This window comes from Perissodus microlepis, chromosome 11, assembly GCF_051167445.1.
Source record: "Perissodus microlepis isolate ML-2025 ecotype Zambia chromosome 11, ASM5116744v1, whole genome shotgun sequence".
In the NCBI taxonomy this organism is placed as follows: domain Eukaryota; kingdom Metazoa; phylum Chordata; class Actinopteri; order Cichliformes; family Cichlidae; genus Perissodus; species Perissodus microlepis.
The window spans coordinates 37,224,300-37,247,713 of record NC_140471.1 but is presented as its reverse complement, the minus strand read 5'-3'; the positions used below and the strand labels follow the sequence as shown (position 1 = coordinate 37,247,713).

Sequence of the window (23,414 nt, the reverse complement as noted above, 5' to 3'; positions counted from 1 at the left end):
TGTAACAACTTCTAATAAAAACAGCTATCTTTTCCTCTCCGTTTCTCCTTGTATTCTGTGTTAACATTAGATGACTGTGTGCTGGAAGCACGTTTTGATAGTGTGATTTGGCCATCAGAGCCTCCTATCTTTAGATATGTACGATGGAGGCATAAACCACGTAAGGCAGTATATTCTGATTGATAGACATGACTATAAATTTACACTAAGGTACAACGTTTTGTCAGAACACCGGCAAATGCTCTGCTCAGCTGTGTCCTGATTCGTATTTGAGGGAAGAGACATACGACTGGGGGTCCATTGTGCGTCAAAACAATGATTTTATTAAAACACATATATGTGGGAAGTCGAGCACGATCACTCAAACAGCATCGATCTTCCCCGAACAATAAATGGGGTGTCATATATATAACATAGTTGATGACGAGTATTATGTATTATGCGCCAGAGCAGATAAAAAAAACATGCATGTTCCAGTAATTCCAGCCTGGACATATTCTAAAAAAGAACAGTTCCTTCCTCTGTTCCTCCGCCACCGCCAGATGCTTCCTGTTATTTCACTTACTGCACTTCACTTATTTGCAGAACTAAACTGTCACGTATGCAGGTAAAACAACTTTGCAGTCAGTTTCGAGCAAAACAAGTCTAAATACTGTGACTATGTGTCTGTATCTTAACCTCAGTGCATGACCTCACTCGACAAACAAAGACATTTTAGAAGTATACTTCCTGACTCCGTTTGAGTCATCTGTTACCAGGCAAACTCCAATGCAGCAGGCTGCTGAGGGCACACACAGGCCTTTAATATGTGGTAAATTGTACTGTAAGCATGTATGCAATTCTGTCGATAGCTGTGGGTCACTTTGCACAATTGATCGGTCGAACATCGCGTCGGCCGTAGCTTCAAACCATTAATTAACTTGACCGAGCTTCAACTCTTTAATGAGCACAAAAATGTAATGTGTATAAGATGATTACAGTTGCACCTGCAATGAAAGATTATCATGTAAATATGCTTTGTAATTATGCTCACACCTGAAATACAGACTTTAATGTAACATCAACAGTTTCAATAAATGCTCTAATGAAATGATAATGATAAATCATAAGTGATGCAACAGTAATAATAATGATTATGAATAGTAACAGTAAAATAATATTCTCATCCCGACAGCTGGTATAAAGTTGCCTACCGAGTGTCACAGAGTAAAAAGCTGCACACAATTGCAGAGGGATGAATACTTCCCTGTGCTATGGATATGGTTTCAACTATGATTGATGACACAGCAGCCAGCAAACTACAGGCCATTCCGCTGTCCAATAATACCATTGGCAGGCGCATGTATGATATGTCAAAGGACATAGAGGATCAGCTTAATGATAAGGTGCGTGACAGCCACTGACAGTAAGAAAGACCGCTTACTGATAACATGTCAGATTAATTGATGGAGATGAGATGAGGGAGGAATTGCTTTTCTGCAAACAAGTTCCTGGCAGAGCCACTGCAGAGAAACTGTTTAAAATCACTGAGGACGGTGTGGGGAGCTTATGGCTGGGAAACGAGGTCTCCTCCAATGTGCAGTGGATGCACTGTATGATACACCGGAAAGCACTGGCATCTAAACAGCTGGGGCCTGAGCTGAGTGACGTAATGACTGATTTCATTGTCACAGTCAAGTACATCATCACACGACCTGAGAAAGCCCAGATTTTTCCGGCACTATGCGACCACATGGCCGCTCTGTATCACAGCAAGTCCCGATGGCTGTCACGTGGTAAGGTGCTGTCCAGGTCTTTGATCTGCGAGTTGAGATCTGCATGTTTCTGAAGGAAGAGAGCAGTGATATTGCCAACAAATTCAACTCTAAGATAGAATTGGAAGATTGTCTTGTAAAACAAAGTGGGGGCAAGCAAAAAAAGTTTGGGAACCACTGGTTTAAGCAACAGATAACGATGTGGAACAGACAGATCAGATCAACAGCGCAGTGATAATTGTTGCAGTCTGGTTTCCTCTAGGCTGGGGCGTAAACAGGATGCAGAACAACATCGACCCAAACGTCATTATCGATAATTGAATCAGACCGAAAGTTTGCCCAGAGCAGCATCCTGTTTGGCATCAGTCCTGATTTTTCTCTCATTTCCAGTTTGCTCTGGGACTTGATGCATCTGAAAGAAGCTGATGACATGTAAAGACCTGATCAGAACAACATCTGCTCAGTGACACATTCTACGATTTTATGTGTGAAAGAAATAAGCCTACAAGAGCTGAAGTATGTATGATATGTATGAATGTATGTATGAAATATGATGAAATGGTGAATCTGAGTAAAACAGAAAAAAACAGTGAGCTCAACATAAAACATGTCTGCAGCAATCTGCTAGAAACCTGAGCATTATTTTCTTTTCCAAAGTCATCCAGTGTTGCTTTGTACAGATTAGATTTGCAAAGATCTGAACAGCACTTCCAGCACAAGGCAGAGTAAATCAATTTGTTGATCAGTTATTAAGTCATGTACTAACAGAAACTTGGAAGAGAGAGACCTAATGTTTAATAATTCACATTTCACTGTTTTACTTTTTGGTGCTGTTGAGGATACTGTATTGTGTATATATAAAACTGATATAACTTTGGTTTAGAAACCTGCTATAGAAAACTGTTGCAGGAACAGCAAACAGCTTGTACTGGATCATTTTCATGGCCGATGTGCCAAAATATAAATAAATGTTTACCAAAAATGAAGCTCAAGTGAGTAAAAAGCCTTTCTTTGGGATAAACATAGAAAGACCAGCCTTAGTCAGACATTTCACTTGAAGGAGCGAGCATCCAGTGAAAAAAGCAGTAGGAATGAGTCAGACAGCTGACGTCAGGGCAGACCCACCCCAGAGTTTATCTGCTACCAGCTGTGACTCTCCTGAGCCCAGACATGCAGCAATCTTCATCAGCAGGGGCGGCATCGGACACCGTGGTCGTAGTTTTACGTCGGGACCACAGCTTCACCAGAAAGCAACTGCCGACACTGGGGGTGAGACACCTTTACATCCTGATGGGGTCAGATTGAATCCAGACAGAGGTGATTAAACCACTGATCTTTAACCTGTGGATGCTGAAGGCATGTGATTCACAACCACGCTGCTGCTCTGCTGTCGATCTCTGAGCTGACTTTAATGACAGAGGACGTCTGTCCTCAGAGGCTTTTGGATTACCTCGGAAAATAATCTCTGTTGGAAATTAAAGTTCAGAAAGATAATGTCCAGAAGACAAGCTAAATGTGAATACAGACTCGTGTTACCTTTTAAAGATAACCAACAAGTTTATCCCATTTATCTGCATGTGAAAATGTTTGGTGTGTTAGTTCAAACTTCCTCTCAGCAGAAAGTTGAATGGTACTCATGGCCATTGATAAATGGTTTTTGATCAGTAGTTGTTGATCAATAGTCGTGACAATTTCCATATTAATGATCAAGGAACTGACCTCACAGCCCATTGCTCATTCAGTGGCGCTAGTTTCAGTCATTGAGCAAATGTACTGTTTATAATGTTGGAAACCTGCAGTCAGCTGAGACCGAAGAAGTCACTTCTTGATGAAACGTTTGTCCACTGAAAATGCTGTGTCTAGTCACGTACGTCATCTTTGGCATCACTTGTTCTTACAAAGGCTGAATGAGCCAAAGGCTCTGAATGTTTCCTCTGAGACTTTATGTCTTCCTGCAGGTGATTCAGATCATAGTTGCTCTGACTGTCATGGTCTTTGGGATCGTGAGGGCAACACAGTCCAAAGGTCTGGTGTCTTATTCCTTGGTGTACATCTGGGGACCAGTGTTGGTGAGTATTATTGTAGGGTCTTTGAATTGAACTGAACTGAGTCAGCTAAGACTTCTTACTGCTCTCTCTTTCAGTTCATCATAGCTGGATGTATGAACATATATGATGGGACTTCAGAGAGACGATCAGGAACTCATCTCTGTGATATCACCATACCTGTACTTCAGGTGAGTCTCTGCAAATTTGTAGTCCTGCTGGAACACACTGGAGTGAGGCTCGACCTGATTTTTCTCCAACTGAGGAAACAGAAATTTAACATTTAGTGTAATCTGACTGAAATCCAGTCAGTAAAAACAAACTGAGGCCATAGCTCATTGTGAATTTTTAGAGCCAAACAACTCGATAATATCACAGCTCAGTTAACAAAGTCAGTTCAGTCCCATAAATGCTGTATTTATTTTGGATTGATTATTTTGGACTTCAGCTTCTGGAGATACCTGGTCTGTTCTTCCTTGATCTTTCTGAGATGGTCTGATAATCCATCCATTAGAGTTTCTTCAGAACTCTTACACTGTTACAGTGATTGCATGACCTGCTACCCACTCTAAAGTTTCAGTGGAAAGAAACATTTCATTTCCTAACCAGGCTCTAACCTGTGATGGAAAACAAACCAGATAAATGGTACTTGAGTATGTCTGTAGACAAGGAGAGCAAACACATCCAGAGAAATGAGAGAAAAACTTAGAGTGTGATTAAGATTGTCAGATGAATATGACTTTATGGTCAATTCGTAAAGTCAAACTAGCCTGTGATCATGGAGTGAGACCCCTGGTCCCCAATCAGACCAGGAGTGACATGTTTAGAAATCTGCCCAAATTTATTCAACCCCCCAAAATATGACTATCCAGAGTTGGGACCAGGAAGCAGAGTTGCAGTCTTACACGCCTCTCTGCAGCTTCTCTCCTCCTGCTACCCCCCAAAACCCATCTCCATAGAGACTGTGCCAGCTCCCAAACAGACAAAAAACAAACTAAAAACCAGCAACAAACAACTTAAACATAAACAATCTGTCATGATCCTGGGTCGTTGACCCAGCGTTTTGTGTTTCTTTTTGGGTTCATCTTGTGTTTGGTGTTTATTCTGATTCTGTATTAATTCTTTGGGTTGGTTGTCGTGTTATTATCCCTACCTGTGTCTCCCCTCTGTGCTCCGTTCAGGTCCCTGCATTTTGTTGTAAAACAGTCTGTGTGTTTCCGGTTTTACTTTGTAGGTCTGCTTCTCATCACGTCCATTAGTGTCAGCTGTGTCCACCCCTGCATGTCATCTCCTCATTACCTAGTGTGTATTTATAGTGTGTGTTGGCTTCTGTTCATCGTCGGATCGTCTGTGTTTCTCGGGGTAACTACGGCGCTCTGCATTCTCCGCTCCCCGTTTCATGCTTAGGTTTGTCATTTAGTTTTCCCAGTCTAGGGTTTTTCAGTCATTCGTCTTTTCTCCCTGCCTGTTCAGTCGCTCCACTTCTGTAAATAAATCATCACTCTCATCACCAGTCAACTGCCTGCATTTTGGGTCCTTTTCCTCTTACATCACACGGCTCACCCCGCCAGCCGTGACACAATCACAAAGAAAGAACAGTACAGTATCCACATCTGAACCAAAGAGTAAAACAGTGAAATGTGGGTTATTAAATATTAGGTCTCTCTCCTCCAAGTCTCTGTTAGTACATGACTTAATAATTGATCAACAAATCGATTTACTCTGCCTTACAGAAACCTGGTTACTAGTGATGTGCGATACCACTGATTTCCTTTCCGATCCGATATCAAGTAAAATTCAGGGTGGTATGGACGATACTGATCCGATACCGATACTTTGTACAAAAACATGTTTTATTGTATTTCAAATTATAGCTTCATAATGATTACAGGACATCAGACTACTTGTTCATATTGCTTAAAAATGCAGAATTATCACATAGAAATAAAAAACCTGAAGTTGTGAAGTTTGAACACTTTGCCTGCCTGCAGCACTAAAGGACTCCGTCAGAGACATCTGTCTCTCGCTTCCGTCCAAGCTAGGCAATCCGAATGAAATAGTTTCTTTTCACTGTGTTCCTGTTAATGATAAACTACAAATTGATCCCAGATTAGTACAATATCGATATTTTAATATGAGAATCGATTCTAGAACATAAATAACTGGTATCGGAGGAATCAATATTTCAATATCGATCCGCACACCACTACTGGTTGCAGCAGGATGATTATGTTAGTTTAAATGAATCAACACCCCCGAGTCATTCTAACTACCAGAAACCTCGAAGCACAGGCCGAGGGGGCGGTGTGGCAGCAATTTTTCACACCAGCCTATTAATCAACCAAAGACCCAGACAGACTTTAATTCATTTGAAAGCCTGATGCTTAGCCTCGTCCACCCCAGCTGTAAAACTCAGAAACCAGTCTTACTTGTTATCATCTATCGTCCACCTGGGCCTTACACAGAGTTTCTGTCTGATTTCTCAGACTTTATATCTGATTTAGTGCTCAGCTCAGATAAAATAATTATTGTGGGTGATTTTAACATCCATGTAGATGCTAAAAATGACAGCCTCAACATGGCATTTAATCTGTTATTAGACTCAATTGGCTTCTCTCAAAATGTAAAAGAACCCACCCACCACTTTAATCACACTCTAGATCTTGTTTTAACATATGGCATAGAAACTGAACATTTAACAGTGTTTCCTGAAAACCCTCTCCTGTCTGATCATTTCCTGATAACATTTACATTTACAATAATTGATTACACAGCAGTGGAGAGTAGACTTTATCACAGTAGATGTCTTTCTGAAAGCGCTGTAACTAAGTTTAAGAATATAATCCACCCACTGTTATCATCTTCAATGCCCTGTACCAACACAGAGCAGAGCAGCTATCTGAACACCGCTCCAACAGAGGTCGATTATCTTGTTAATAATTTTACCTCCTCACTACGTACGACTCTGGATACTGTAGCTCCTGTGCAACATCTCTAAAGTTAGAAATATCCTGTCTCAGAGTGACGCTGAAAAACTAGTTCATGCATTTATTACTTCCAGGCTGGACGACTGTAATTCATTATTATCAGGAAGTCCTAAAAACTCCCTGAAAAGCCTTCAGTGAATCCAAAATGCTGCAGCAAGAGTCCTGACAGGGACTAGAAAGAGAAAGCAGATTTCTCCTTTTTTGGCTTCCCTTCATTGGCTTCCTGTTAAATCCAGAATTCAAAATCCTGCTCCTCACATACAAGGTCTTAAATAATCAGGCCCCATCTTATCTTAATTCAATTCAATTCAATTCAATTCAATTTATTTATATAGCGCCAAATCACAACAAAAGTCGCCTCAAGGCGCTTCATAGATACAGAGAAAAACCCAACAATCATATGACCCCCTATGAGCAACACTTTGGCGACAGTGGGAAGGAAAAACTCCCTTTTAATAGGAAGAAACCTCCGGCAGAACCAGGCTCAGGGAGGGGCGGGGCCATCTGCTGCGACCGGTTGGGGTGAGAGAAGGAAGACAGGATAAAAGATATGCTGTGGAAGAGAGACAGAGGTTAATAACAGATATGATTCAATGCAGAGAGGTCTATTAATACATAGTGAGTGAGAAAGGTGACTGGAAAGGAAAAACTCAATGCATCATGGGAATCCCCCGGCAGCCTATGTCTATTGCAGCATAACTAAGGGAGGATTCAGGGTCACCTGGTCCAGCCCTAACTATATGCTTTAGCAAAAAGGAAAGTTTGAAGCCTAATCTTAAAAGTAGAGATAGTTTCTGTCTCCTGAATCCAAACTGGAAGCTGGTTCCACAGAAGAGGGGCCTGAAAACTGAAGGCTCTGCCTCCCATTCTACTTTTAAATACTCTAGGAACAACAAGTAGGCCTGCAGAGCGAGAGCGAAGTGCTCTAATAGGGTGATATGGTACTACAAGGTCATTAAGATAAGATGGGGCCTGATTATTTAAGACCTTGTATGTGAGGAGCAGGATTTTGAATTCTGGATTTAACAGGAAGCCAATGAAGGGAAGCCAAAACAGGAGAAATATGCTCTCTCCTTCTAGTCCCTGTCAGGACTCTTGCTGCAGCATTTTGGATTAGCTGAAGGCTTTTCAGTGAGTTTTTTGGACATCCTGATAATAATGAATTACAGTCGTCCAGCCTGGAAGTAATAAATGCATGAACTAGTTTTTCAGCGTCACTCTGAGACAGGATATTTCTAATTTTAGAGATGTTGCGCAAATGGAAGAAAGCAGTCTTACATATTTGTTTAATATGTGCGTTGAAGGACATGTCCTGGTCAAAAATGACTCCAAGGTTCCTCACAGCGTTACTGGAGGCCAAGGTAATGCCATCCAGAGTATGAATCTGGTTAGATACCATATTTCTAAGATTTTCAGGGCCGAGTACAATAACCTCAGTTTTATCTGAATTAAGAAGCAGAAAGTTAGCGGCCATCCAGGTCTTTATGTCTTTAAGACATTCCTGCAGTTTAACTCATTGGTGTGTGTTATCTGGCTTCATGGACAGATAGAGCTGGGTGTCATCTGCATAGCAGTGAAAATGTATGCTATGTCTTCTAATGATGCTGCCTAAGGGAAGCATGTATAATGTAAACAGAATTGGTCCTAGCACTGAACCCTGTGGAACTCCATAATTAACCTCAGTGTGTGAAGAGGACTCTCCATTTACATGCACAAATTGGAGTCTATTAGATAGATATGATACAAACCACTGCAGCGCAGTACCTGTAACACCTACAGCATGTTCTAATCGCTCTAATAGGATATTATGGTCGACAGTATCGAACGCTGCACTGAGGTCTAGCAGGACAAGCACAGAGATGAGTCCACTGTCAGAGGCCATAAGAAGATCATTTGTAACCTTCACTAAAGCTGTTTCTGTGCTGTGATGAGCTCTGAAACCTGACTGAAACTCTTCAAATAAACCATTCCTCTGCAGATGATCTGTTAGCTGTTTGACAACTACTCTTTCAAGGATGTTTGATATGAAAGGAAGGTTGGAGATTGGCCTATAATTAGCTAAGACTGCTGGGTCTAGAGATGCTTTTTGAGTAAAGGTTTAACCACAGCCAGCTTGAAGGCCTGTGGTACATAGCCGACCATTAGAGATAGGTTGATCATATTAAAGATCGAAGAATTAATCAATGGCAGGACTTCTTTGAGCAGTTTTGTAGGAATGGGGTCTAAAAGACACGTTGATGGTTTGGAGGAAGTAATTATTGAAGTTAACTCAGAAAGATCAATTGGAGAAAAAGAGTCTAACTTAACATCAATGGTACTAAGAGTAGCTGTAGATAATATTACATCTGTGGGATGATTACTGGTAATTTTTTCTCTAATGATAAAAATTTTATTTGTGAAGAAGTTCATGAAGTCATTACTAGTGACCTTGTAGTACCATATCACCCTATTAGAGCACTTCGCTCTCGCTCTGCAGGCCTACTTGTTGTTCCTAGAGTATTTAAAAGTAGAATGGGAGGCAGAGCCTTCAGTTTTCAGGCCCCTCTTCTGTGGAACCAGCTTCCAGTTTGGATTCAGGAGACAGACACTATCTCTACTTTCAAGATTAGGCTTCAAACTTTCCTTTTTGCTAAAGCATATAGTTAGGGCTGGACCAGGTGACCCTGAATCCTCCCTTAGTTATGCTGCAATAGACGTAGGCTGCCGGGGATTCCCATGATGCATTGAGTTTTTCCTTTCCAGTCACCTTTCTCACTCACTATGTGTTAACAGACCTCTCTGCACTGAATCATATCTGTTATTAATCTCTGTCTCTCTTTGTCCCACACGCCAGACTGTTTAACTCCTCTCTGGAGGGGAGAGGGAGGGGAAACAGGAGGACAAAGGAGGGGGGAACAACTAAGCTGTAGTGCCTCTTCACCTCACTGTGCAATACCTTTTGTGCAATACTTTTTGTTAATAGTCAACGGTGCAATAGACTCCATACTTGAAATGTGCAATCCACTTGTATTTTTATTTTTATTTTATTCTTATTTATTCTATTTATCCCCTTTGTATATTTTTATCTATATATGTCTTTGTATTTATATGTGTGTGTGTATATATATATATATATATATATATATATATATATAATATTCTGTAACTCTATAACTTCTGTCGGTGCTGTGCTTATTTGGAACCGAATTTCCCAGAGGAACCCACCCGAGGGATTAATAAAGTTTTATCTTCTCTTATCTCTCTTATCTTATCTTCCACAGCATGTCTTTATCCTGTCTTCCTTCTCTCACCCCAACCAATCACAGCAGATGGCCCCGCCCCTCCCTGAGTCTGGTTCTGCCGGAGGTTTCTTCCTGTTAAAAGGGAGTTTTTCCTTCCCACTGTCGACAAAATGCTTGCTCATAAGGGTCCCTTATGTGTCCCGTCTGTGCAGGTTAAAAGCGTCGTGGCTTTAAATGTCGCCGCTGGTGGGGCTTCATTTGTCGCCGCACTCATCTTCTTCCTAGATGTTTTTCAATCGGTGAGCTGCTTTTCTTTCATGTTGTACGAAATGAGAACGTGTATGTGGTGGGGGCATGGTCTGTGGTGCCGTGCGGACGCACCTGCACGGCATCTTTAGATCACGCCCGCGGTGTTAAATCACGGGGAAGCAGGGTTGAGAGGGTTGTTGTGGTGAGAAGTGCTCAATGAAATGTCTCAAAACCAGAGGTCTTTGGTGCCGAGATAACAGGTGTTTCACCAGCTTGCGGTAGAAACAGTTTCGAGTTTTTAGTTAAGGAGAGGAAACTTCAGCAGCCTGTTTTTCTCTCTTTCAGTTCAACGGTCCATTTTCAGGATTTTCAGCCATTCTGAGCTTGTTTGAGCTGAGCTTGTGTGGCATTTCTCTAGGAGTAGGGGACTCTAATGGCAGTTACAATCCCACATCTCAGGTGAGTCCATCTGCAGAGTCCTCCTCAGACCAGTTTGTACACCTGCCTAATAAATAATGAAGTTAATATTTATCTGTGTAGCCAATTTAATTAAAAAGATTTAAAAAAAATGAATAGTTTGATCTTAACATGCTTTATCTGAGGCACCCTCTCTGTTTATTCAAGTGCTAATTTATTTTTGCAGTATTCACTCACTGTGCCTTTAGGCATTTGCTAGCTTAACTTAGTTCGTAGCCGACTCGCTAGCAGCATGGCCTCGTCACCAGTCCCTCCTGCACTTTCCTGCTCATTGTGTCAGATGTTTAGTTACTCCTCGGCCGCCTGATAGATTACATTTGCCCTTGTGTTGTCCTCGGGTCATTTTTGTCCCTGAGGACCACAGGCGTATGGAAATCGGGAGGACATTATGAGGGTTAATAAAATGGGACCAAACGGAGTAGCAAACTGAGATTAAACATTTATCTCCATAAAACAAACAGTCCAAAGACCACTGGATGACATCACAGTGGCTTCATCCATCTTTTACATACTAAACAAATTCATGTGTGCTGAATTTAACCCTGTCCTCCCATAATGCCCTCCCGATTTCCAGTGTATGTGTGTATGACGGTGGGAATGCACGTTTGTGTCTGTTTTTCCATGTCGATGGGTCAGGTCGCGTCTTAGACTCCACCAGGTGTGTGGGGGGCAATGCCGACAATGCATATCGTGCATTGTCGGTCTTGCATGCTGCTCAGTAACATTCAATGTTTATTATTTACTGTTACTTATAGTTATCTAGGTTGTTGCTGTGATTTCCCTACTGTTGTTCTCTTTTTTTTCTTCTAGTAGGTGATCCAGTGGACATGTCTTTTCTCTCTATCCCCCTTCCCCTCTCCTTTTCCCGAACTTCTCTTGTCTTTGTCTTTCCCTTTACTATCCCCCAGTCATGTCTGTTCCATTTGTAAAGTAAAAACTGAAAAGTAAAAACTAAAAGAAAAGAAAAGAAAAGAAAAGAAAGAAGGAAAGTCCCCCAGCAGCCAGGGAAACAGGATGGCTGGGTGACGGTGAGGAGGAAGCATAGTCCTAAACAGAAGCCACAGGTACACCACCAACCTGTTTATGTGTCTAAGTGTTTTTCCCCACTTGGGAAAAGTCCCAGTTCATCCGCCGGGGATCAAACTCTGGTAATGTGAAGCTAGAGACACCAGCAACCATAGCCAATTGTCTTCCAGGGGCCAGAGCAGGCGACATTGAGGGAAATGTAAAACTGCTGGCTAAGGCTAAACGTAAATTCAGTAAAATCATAATTCACGTCAGCAGTAATGACACCCGGTTACGCCAATCAGAGGTCACTAAAATCAATATTGAATCGGTGTGTAACTTTGCCAAAACAATGTCGGACTGTGTAGTTTTCTCTGCTCTCTGAGTGGTGTCCAAAAAATGACATGGGCTTCATAGATACATGAAAAACTTTTTGGGATTTATTAAATCCCCCAAAATGTGACAATCCAGAGTTGGGACCAGGAAGCAGAGTTGCAGTCTTACACGCCTGCCTGCAGCTTCTCTCCTCCTGTTACCCCCCCAAAACCCCATCTTCCTAGAGACTGTGTCAGCTCCCAAACAGACAAAAAAAAAAACCCAAAAAACAAACAACACAAATCCAAAAATTAGCAAAAAATTATTTAAACACACAGGAAAAAAAAAAAAATATATATATATCACACAGAAAGAACAATATCCACAAATCCACAACTAAACCAAAGAATATCAGAATCAGAATCAGAATACTTTATTGATCCCTGGGGGAAATTATTTTTTTGTTACAGTGCTCCATTATAAACCAACATAAACCAACATTAAGACAAGACAGACAATACGCTAACTAAGAATAGTACAATATATACATATATATTGTTAACCATTCCTCGCCGTCAGTCCCCTGACCGTGGTCGGGAGACGCGAGGGGAGATGCTTCCTCCAGGGCCGAAGTTTGTCCTCCTTCGGGGTTAACTCCCTTCACTTTTGTGGAGTAGTGAGGCAGACAGAAATCAGCCGAGGCACCGGAGAGTACTGAAGAGATGAGGCTTTAATAACAGTACTGCACACTTCGAAAACGCATTGCATAGGCTGTAGCCCGTTAGAACGCTGCTCCCGGTCGCCTTCTCTACCCATGACACACTCTCTCTCTCTTTTTCCTCTTTCGCTCCCCGCGTTTCCTTCACGCGCATGCTCACACACACATCACATACACTCTTTACTGCACCCAGTCACACACAAGACGGCAATTCCCGCAACAATATATATACATAAGTCACTCAAAACAGTAAAACAGTGCAACTGTTGTTCCATGTATTATTGTAGGGTCTTTACCTTACAATATAAAGCACCTTGAGGCAACTGTTCTTGTGATATGGTGCTATTTAAATAAACTTGAATTGTAAGGCCCGAGAACAAAAATGTAAATTTCACGGGGTAAACTTTATTCTTCTGGAAATCTTTGTATTTTTCATCTGAACAAAATACAAAAATCCTTTTCCATTAGAGATGTCACAGCACCACAAGCCACTTTAGACTGTGCTCCATTTTTATTTGAGGCATGAAACAAGGAGCACACTCCTGATAATGTCACGTTCAACCACCAGAACTAGCCGTTTCTTGTACTCTTTTTTTCACACGTTTGTGATGCATCACGTTTGTGATGCTCTTGGACCCAAGTGTGCACAGGGCCTTGTGTGGGTTCCTCTATTTGGCCTAACAGGAAGTCAGCTGGGAGCTGGGGCTCTTGGCCAAACATAAGAAAATAGGGTGACTCATCCGTAGTTTGATGGATCGTGGTATTGTAGGCAAAAGTAAGCTGCTGTAAATACATGGGCCAATGACGCTTTTGCTCAGGGGGCAAGGTTCTCAACAGATCATGCAAAGCCCGATTAAAACGCTCACAGTTGCCATTACCTTGTGGGTGGTATGGAGTGGTGCGAGTCTTTTCCACACCATATAACTGGCACAGCTGCTGAACAACTGCGCCTTCAAAACTCCTCCCCTGATCAGAGTGGATCCTACACAGCAAATTCAAAAGTGTTAAATGTATTGGTGTTAGTAGACTTTGTGCAAAAGCAGAGTTAATTTTACTCTAAGTAGAGTCACTTTCTTTTAATGTAACTCTGAGGTGTAAAACATTAGTAGTTAAAATCGAGTGTTAAAAATGAGTGTTTCTATATTAAATCTGGAGGTGTCAAAATGGAAACATTAACTCTTGACCTCTTAACTCTGAACTCCTAAAGGGGCTATGACACTAATAGAGTAAATTCATAGACTCCGCCCCCAGCATCACAGGTTCCCAGTGTTGCCAACTTAGCGACTTTGTCGCTATATTTAGCGAGTTTTCAGACCCCTTAAAAAGACCTGAAAGCGGGTATCGCTTTTACTCTCAACAAGCAGCGGGTGCTGTAACGCAGTCAGTTCTTCTTTTACTCTTATGCTGTTTTGTGGATCACAAGGTTTAAAACTACTTATAAACACACACACACAAAGTAACTCCACCAGAGTGCCTACTTCGGGTCACCTTTGCCGGTCCAGGCCCGGGTAAAGGAGCAGGGTTGGATTTGTGACATTAAAAAAACAATAATTGCTAAAAGAAATTTAATTTGTAGTTCTAAATAAACTCTAAATGCATTTAGGACGTTTTTTACTCACTTTATTTCTCTTCCACGATGTTATTTCTCTCTCCAACAGCGTAGGTTACAATTAGATTAGCATGACCAATTATGCAAATTAGGCGATGACGTCATTTAGCGACTTCTAGCGACTTTTAGGACAACCAATAGCGATTTTCCTTACTGAGGAGTTGGCAACACTGCAGGTTCCTAATGAAGCTGAAGGGAAGCCATTTCAGAACATTTAGCTCTCCGTTTTTCCGAGTTGTTTGCCACGCCTGGTAAGTCATTTTTTCTGAGATTCTTGTAATTATTATTACTACCTTTTACTTCTGTGGCTTTTTTGAGTCGAGACAAAGCTGTGTGAAAAGCATTAGCACGTTGCTCGGTGATAGCATAAAAATCTGTTTTAGCTAGCTGAAATGTATTGTTGGCGGGCAAAAGACTTGCATATGAGTGTTCAGTCATTTTTTTGCTAACTCAAATACACTTAAAACAATGTTTAGGTTGGCATAAAATTATGGTGGCACTTAAAGCCTGAAAACTATCTCCCACATAAACCAATATAGTAAACGGCAGTAGCAGATGTGCTGACTGGGTTCTATGTTAACATTTAGATCTTTTCAGAGTTTTGTGCACTCATTTTAGGTAAAAATTAAAAAGATCAAGGCTTTGAATTTATTACTATTAACTATTGTCTGTGTTCTTCAGTTGTTATAGAGAGCATCATTTTAACAAATGTGTTGTGGGTAGGGCTGCCACAAACGATTATTTTGATAGTCGACTAGTCACCGATTATTTTTGCGATTAGTCCACTAATCAGATCATGCATCAATTGGACGTAAAACGGACAGCTTATTGCACCAGCAGCATCTGCTCTTATATAACTATCATTAGCTTACAGCTTTAAGTGTTTAAGGTATGTGCTAACTAAAAATAAAGACAAGATGGTAGTTTATTAAATTTTAATTAAATGTGCAGATTGTTTCGGTGGAGTTTAATAAAGTCAGCCGATTTACTCAGGAACAAATAAAATACTAAAAAATCCAAACAATAACATTTTTAAGTTATCTAAGTGACTTATATATCATGTTTAACCTGAGTAGCGAAAGATGGCGCTGGGTTTGAAAACGATTTGCCGGGAGTCCGGTGTTCTCACGGCTCTAGTGAGCCTTGCCCCCGGCTAGCTATCGAGCTGGTGGCTAACAGACGCCTCCGAAAATGTCGGAGCGCTTTTGAAAATATGTGGTGTCTTGATAAACTGAGCAGATATTTGAGGTTTACACAGCTACATTCTCGCCTGGAAATATGTTAAACGTTTATTTTGTGACCCAGAAAGAATAATAAGAGTAATATTAAAACTAACTAGCTGCCGCCATTGTTGGAAACTGAACAGGGCTGCGCTATGAATTCTGGGACAGAGCTGCTGCTTCTTCTTCTGGGATTCACAGCAGCTGGCATCCTTGTACATGCAGTGCTGCCATCTTCTGTTTCAGTCCGTTATTACACTCTTAAATCCTACTACTTATTCCTGCGTCTTTTGTGATCTTACAAAGCTTCAAACGACACGTCGACTATTAAATCAGTCGTCGACGACTTTGATAGTCGACGTAATCGTGACTAGTCGACTAATCGTGGCAGCCCTAGTTGTGGGTATAATATTGACTTGAAAGATGGACAAATTGTTTAGTATCTAGAATTGTCTTTTGGGAAAATGCTTTGCTTAACACAAGTTATGGATCATGATTCTTTTTTTTTCAATTGATTACCAGGTTATTTGTCCACTTAATTACTGTACAACTAGTTTTTTTTTATTGAATCTCCACACAGGATATGCTTGCAAAGGTGGAATATGGGGGAGTGCAGAAGTATGTCAAAGTTCCAGAAAGTGATGAATGCTTTCATTTCCACCAGTTTCTTAAAGATGGTTTGTACTCATGTGCAATTTAAATGAGTATAAAATTATCACCTATAAGTGATCAACAGTAAGACTTGGTGGTTTTAATAGTATAGTGACATTTCGGATTTCTTTGTTTTAGTTATGGACAAGTTCAGCTTGCAGCCTCAATTCTTCACAGAAGGTGTACTCATCCTCACTGATACCTCTGACACTGAAGTTGACGCAGACATTTTTGATGAGCTGGTAAAGTCTGGAGTTCGAGCTTTCAAAGTTGGATATAGAATGCAGACAGCAACAGGTACAGTAGATCCATAATAATTTAGAGGAGTACATTTCTTCATGATCTTCAAAGTTTACATGAATATTAGCCAGATTTAACAACCTTTCAGATTCCAATTTCTTCTTTGAAAAACTGTAAAATGCTTTTACATGTTGAGTGCATATTACATGCTGTTATCAGATATAATTTATGTGGTTGAACATTAATGCAGTTGTTGTGACTTCTCATATGCATTTTGCACATTTTTTTCAATGCCTTTTATGTCCCTTTTTTTCCCTTTAAGACATTGAGATCAGTGTGGTTGACGATGAATCAGAGTCATCGGTACAGCCAATCCCTCTTGCCCTCCTGACATCGCCAGTTTCATTGTCAGACCATCCATCGTCCCCAGCTTCTACCAGTTCATCAGATTCAACTATGATCCTCAAAAGTACAAAGAACAGGAAGAAGGGCCTACAAGAGCTTGATCGCAATGAAGCGAAGCAGGTCAAAAGCAAAGCCTAAAGCAATTTCCAGTGCTTAACAGCATTTTACAAACACTAACTTTTTTGTATAATTTGCTTTAGTTTAATCAGTATGACTTTTTTTTTTAAACAGAAGGTGTGTAGTGTCCTGAGCTCAAACCCAAAGGGTGAAGAAATTTTCAATGAATACGACAAAACTAAAACACTGTCAGATCCAACTCGTCAACAAATGGTCAACATACTGGTTGCAGATATGATAGAATCACACGGGTAAGTATTTTTTGATGATCATAAAAACAATTGTCGAGTGAGCAGAAGAGCAGTGCACTTTTTGTTTTTGAAAGGAGGATTCCGCCCATAAGTGTTCGGACTAACTATGCACTGGGGATTGCAACGCTTTTTCCATATCTCCAAGATCCTTACTCAAAAAATGGCTATGTAAGTGTTATCTCTGAAACGCAACATCTCTGTAATTTATACATGTTGTTAAAGTGGTACCAAATATGCATTCCTTTGTTGCATTTTTTTTTTTGTGTATGTTTTTTGTTTGTTTTTGTGTGTGACTGATGTGCATGCATGACCAGGAACATTACTATGATCCGGAGGCTAATACTGGCTATCTTGCTTGGAGACTCAAGACTGTCCAACGCAATACCTATGATGGTGCTAGTGGGTGTCCCAGGCCAAACTTCCAGCACAGTCCAACAACCCGAAGAGAATCTTTGTTTGTTAGTGGACAGCTTTTTGGTGAGGAGTGCAGAGAGGCTCTGTCTGTTATTAGACACTCAACAGATAGGTCTGTGGTTAAAGAGAAGATGAAAGCTACTTTTGAATATAGACAGAAGCTGGTACATTACCCAGATGCAACATCATCAATCTTGGATGTCTTCCCTCGTTTCCTTGATACACCGGGGTTGGTGAGTATATTTTTAGACATTTCATGATCTGAAACTAAAGATAACATTTTGCCAAGAACACTTAAGTAACCAGTATTTGGTTCCTGTTTTGTCTTATTAATAGATTGATCAGGATTTTGCAATGATGCTTGGAGATGAGGCCTCTGGAAGATTTCTTACAAAGTGGTCTTCGTATTTCAAGAAAAAAATCATCGCAGAAAGCCAAAGTCTTCTATCAAGTCCTTGTGTTGAGGAGTTACGAGCATCTTTTGATACGGAGGCTTCAAATGACTGGGGTAAATTTGGACAGTGTTTCAGTATATAAAATACTTACATTTCCATTTGTCTGTCCTAAAACAGTTAACTGAGCGGAAATAGACTAGTAAATTAGTAATTTATGCATCCTTGTGGTTGTAAGCATTTCCAGAAATCTCATCATTTAACTGCTTATTTTCCAACTGTTTTCTAGTTCATGTTTAACCTTTTGTCACAAATGTGCTTTTTGTCTTTAAGGCTGGGATAGTGACATGGCAGCTCTTCTGTTGTTGCTGCATCTCCTGCCCCCAACATCAAAAGGCCACAAAAAAACAGCAAAAATTAGCTCTGCACAGGCAGCCAATCATCTTGTGAGATTCGTCAAGGTGTGCTCTATTACTCTACTCTATTTTTTGTAAAAACTGTTTGTAATTAATGATTTTTGGTCGATGGTAAGCCACAAGATAAAAACAGAAAAGATGCAGTAAATTAATTACCTTTTGTGTATTTGGTATGAAATCATGCTGTATCTATAGATATCAAAAGAGATGAAATCTGGTATGGCTTTCCTTTCCAAAAGAAGTTAATCCACAGATTTGGGTTCAGCACACACTCATTGCCCCTGCAAACAGAAGAATGTGAACTTCAAAAATAAAGCATTACTCTGTTTTATTCTACTTGGATCCATTTGTGTTAAGACGGGTTACTTGCTTGGGCCCATAGACCTTATATGCAAGCCAAACAGTTGAAAAGAAAATTTTACTCATGATTGAAATGTGCTATTCAAATTCCAGGAAGGAGTCAGCCTCACTACTTTCCTGGAGAAAGCTAACACCAGGCAGCCCTTCCTTCTCTGCATTGGTGAGCAAAAGAAGAACATTCAGAGGTTCTTCATCATTGTAGACCAGAAAGCTATCCCATGTGATGCTCCAACTTCAGTGGCTGCTTTTGATGGGCTTTTCAAAGCCCACTTTGTCTTCAGCCTCTCATATGATGAAGCTCTTTCCAGTTTCTACACCTTCATTCAAACCACAATCTACAACATTGATGTTGGAAACACAAAAGAAAGCCCTCGAGTCAAGGAACTGAGAGCACGTCTGCTGCGAGACCGTTAAATGCCCGCAAGGTCCACACGCTTTTAGGAGGATTTAAAAAAAACCTGTTTGACAATGTTCAAATGCTTTGTTTGTAAAATGCACCACAAAAATTGTTCAGCTCTTTGTCAACATTTAAAATTTCATCATGGTTTATATCCAAACAAAAATCTGCGTTTAAAATGTGGAGAGCAGGGATGTCTTTCATCTTTTTGTACTTACAATGGCTTTAGAAAACATCTTCATAATGTACATAGCCATTATCACGATAAACATGTAGGGATGGAACAGGAAGTTGCCCAACAAACACATTCTCTAGGAGACTCTTTTAGTGATCAACCATCTACTTCTGCATCTGTATCACAGGTTCCCACTGTTATTTCACAGGACTCGCTTGTTGGAATGTGTGGATCTATTGTCGCTCACTTACAAGCTTCTGGTCTTACTGAGAGTGCTGTTCAAACAATAATTAGTTCTGTTGAGGAAGTTGTCAGTGATGTTCAGAGTCAAGCAAGAGAAGTAGTACTCCAAACATTTTCCCCTGATAGTAAGGAATCAGACATTTACAAAAGAGTTGAGCACAATTTAAACCAATTAGATAACCCCTTTTCAAAATTTAACACTGAGAAAAAAAGACAGAAATATTACGATGAAAAATGGGAAATAGTTGAGCCTAAAGAATTTGTACTTGGTGTAAGATTGGATACACGTAGACATAGAACTACAGGGGTTTATAGCGAAACACCTGTCAGAGATAAATACATGTATGTGCCCATTTTAGGTACAATACATTCAATTTTCAAGAATAAAGACATTAGAGAATGCTTCTTGCATGAGAAACAAACACAAGCTGGGTTATACAAAGACATTAATGATGGATTATATTTCCAAAACCATCCTCTGTTTTCACAACAGAAATATGCTCTACAGATTTTACTGTATTACGATGATTTTGAAACTGCTAACCCATTAGGTTCGAAGAAAGGGATCCACAAACTGGGCTGTATTTATTTCACTATAAAAAACCTCCCACCAAAGGTTAACTCTGTGCTGATGAATGTACATCTAGCTGCTCTTTTCTACACAGAAGACTTAAAGAAATATGGTTTTGAAGAAATACTAAAGCCTTTGATTGATGACTTGAAAATTTTAGAAACTAAAGGAATCCTGCTTCCCTTTACTGAAGAGCCAGTGTTTGGTTCTGTTGTTCAAGTTACAGGAGACAATCTTGCTTTAAATGGCTTACTAGGTTTTGTTGAATCATTTAGTGCAACAAACTGGTGTAGGTTTTGTTTAGTAAACAAGGAAGAAATTCAGTCTGTGTTTAATGAAGACAGTTCGGACATTGTTCTGCGCTCCAGAGGACTTCATATTGAACACTGTAATGCATTAAGTGAAGACCCTGCTCTCTCTTCCGTCTATGGAGTTAAAAGATCTTGTGTGCTCAATTCATTGGAATATTTTCACAGCACTGACAATTATGCAGTTGATATAATGCACGATTTATTGGAAGGAGTTGTGCAGTATGAGCTCAAACTTTTTTTTCAATACATGATCAAAAATGGCTACATCTCCATTAGCACGTTACTTGACAGGATACAGACGTTTAATTATGGTTTTGTAGAGCGTAAAAATAAACCAAGTGGGTTAAAATAGATGATAACAGCAAACACTTAGGTTTAAATGCCATTCAGTCATTATGTATCCTACGCAATACTCCACTAATTTTTGGAGACATAGTTGCGCGGGACAATAGCCACTGGAATTTTGTTCTCCTGTTGTTGGAAATTGTTGATATTGTGTTGTCCCCAGTCCTTACTGATGGCATGATATGTTACTTGAAACATCTGATCTGTGATCACCATAACATGTTTAAAAACTTGTTCCCTGGTAGAAAATTAATTCCTAAACACCACCTAATGATTCACTATCCAAGGTGTATTAAGAAAATTGGCCCTCTTATCCACATATGGTGTATGCGTTTCGAAGCAAAACACAATTTTTTTAAAAGGGCTGTCAAAAATTTTAAAAACCTTACAAAATCTCTAGTAAAGCAACATCAGCGTCAATTGGCCTTTTACTATGAAAACTATTGTTTTAAAAGATTTCAGTTCGGTCCTTTAAAATTAAAAAGAGTTGATAGCATGGAAGGTGGACATTTGTTGTGCGAGTCATTAAATGTAGATTCATGTGTAAATGTTTCAACTACAAATTGGGTTAGAAATTATGGCACTGAATACCAGGTTGGTTTGTTTTTATGCGCTGGAATGTCCAGTGAGCTACCAGTCTTTAAGAAAATTTGCTATATCATAATACATGAACAACATGCATTCATAATAGGCTGTACTGTCAACACCTTGTACTTTGATGAACACTTTCATGCATACTGCATTGAAGAAAAAAGTAATGAGCATGCTGTTATTTCAGTTGACCAGCTCACCTATGTCAGACCCTTTGACAAGCAATATTCTAATGAAAATGAGAACATATACATTATTCCATATTGTTACATGTTTTAAAAAATGTTTTGAAGTTGTGGTGCATATAAAAATAAATCTTTTTCAGAAGAACATTGGCTCTTTTTAATATTTTTTCCCCAAGGAATTTCTAAAAGATCAGAACAGTAAAATTTACACTTTTTAGAATTAATTAGACGATAACTCTTTTGTAGTCAAAATAAAATACTCTGTAAGAGTTAATATATAAACTCTTAACACCTAGTTAGTGTTAATGAGTGTTAAATTTTCAACTCCAGGCAGATTTGATATTTAACACTAAATCAGAGTTAATGTACCAACTCTCCAAAAAGAGTTAAATTAACACTCTCTGGTGTGGACCCATATAGACACTTTAATAGTGTTGAAATCAAATCTGACGGTGTTAATTTGGACTGCTGGATTTGCTGTGTAGAGGGAACACCAAAGTGATAAAACCACTCATAAACCAAAACACTGGCCACAGTAGTTGCCTTTTGATCTGTGGAGAGCAGGGAAATTATTTCATTGATATCTTTTATTAAGCTGTTAGTAGAGGTTCTTGTTTATAACATTTATTCAACATAGTACATATAGTCTCAGTTAGGTTATTGCACCTAAGGATGAGCCTCTGTTCTGGTGAAAGGTCAGAAGTGCAACGGGTGAGATGAGAGAGCATTTGAGGACGACATATACACACACACACACTCAGTTAGTTAGACTCATTTATAGGTGAGAGGTTAGCCATGTCTGCTTGTAACTGTGAAATTGTCTCTGCTAAAAGAGGAACAGTGTCTTGTTATCTCTGCAAAAAGAGGAACAGTGTCTTGCAGGATGAGTGTCTTGTGACGAGAACTGGAAGTCAAAAGGTTGACAGGAGACATCTGCTATGAAGATAGAAGACAATGTTCTTTTTAAACTGTGTTAAAAGTCATTGTGGTTTTGATGTGACCTATGTATGAAGTGTATCTGTGACGCATGAGGGGGCGTCAGTAAATTCAAACCCTGATGGTATAAAAAATCTGTTTATGTTTTGAGTAGTCGGAGATCAGCCCTGTCTGCGAACGGAGCTGGTCTTCCCACGCGTGTATTTCATTAAAATCAATTGTTTGACCAAGCTCTTGTTGGACCACTGGTTGTTTGTACTCTCCTCCTCAATATTTGAACCTTAACAGATCCTTAGTAGCAATAGCCTGAGTGAACTTGAAAACACATCAGTAAGAATCAATACATTTTCACGGCCATCAACGGAGGGTTCAAGGCATGAGAAATCAATTGCCAGAATCTGATTGGGCCTCGCAGCCATGAGGTGACCCATGGTTGTTTTAGGTTTGGGATAAACTGCTTTAGCCTGCGCACAACATTCAGATTGCTGACAGTAATCCTGAACCTCTTTAAACATTCCTGGCCAATAACACCTCTTGCGTATCAAGTCTGCAGTCCTGTCAGTTCCCTGGTGACCATGGTCATTATGCAAGCCATGTAAAACCTCATTCTTGAGACTCTGAGGGACCACTAATTGAAAAACCTACCGATAGAGGACCCCCCTCCTTCTCTACCAGCTTCCTCTACTGACGCAACATTTCTAGCACTGCTGCTGGCAAATCTCTCCTCTCCTGGTGAGTAGGGCCAGTTCCTCTGCGCCAAAACTTCAGAAAGCCACTAATCGAGGGGTCATCTCTCTGCAAGGTAGCAAGGTCT

The 23,414-nt window shown here is 40.1% G+C and overlaps 1 protein-coding gene across 5 annotated transcripts; it reads left to right on the top strand.

The window, feature by feature from the left end:
• The first annotated feature begins 2,879 nt into the window (after positions 1 to 2,879).
• On the top strand, positions 2,880 to 22,902 carry LOC146378509 (uncharacterized). Of its 5 annotated transcripts, none has more exons than XM_084944683.1 (14): positions 2,880 to 3,023; positions 3,713 to 3,823; positions 3,898 to 3,990; positions 10,220 to 10,306; positions 10,602 to 10,715; positions 16,181 to 16,277; positions 16,390 to 16,548; positions 16,814 to 17,016; positions 17,128 to 17,264; positions 17,342 to 17,432; positions 17,579 to 17,911; positions 18,015 to 18,186; positions 18,404 to 18,531; positions 18,940 to 22,902. In XM_084944683.1, exons 1-14 carry the CDS (start codon positions 2,925 to 2,927, stop codon positions 19,258 to 19,260), a joined length of 2,145 nt encoding a protein of 714 aa, XP_084800809.1. In that variant the 5' UTR covers positions 2,880 to 2,924; the 3' UTR covers positions 19,261 to 22,902. The 5 variants fall into 5 exon arrangements, with proteins under 5 accessions (XP_084800809.1, XP_084800808.1, XP_084800810.1 ...); XM_084944682.1 differs by having other exon boundaries at positions 2,881 to 3,023; positions 17,339 to 17,432; XM_084944685.1 differs by having other exon boundaries at positions 2,990 to 3,071; positions 17,339 to 17,432.
• The last annotated feature ends 512 nt before the right edge of the window (positions 22,903 to 23,414 follow it).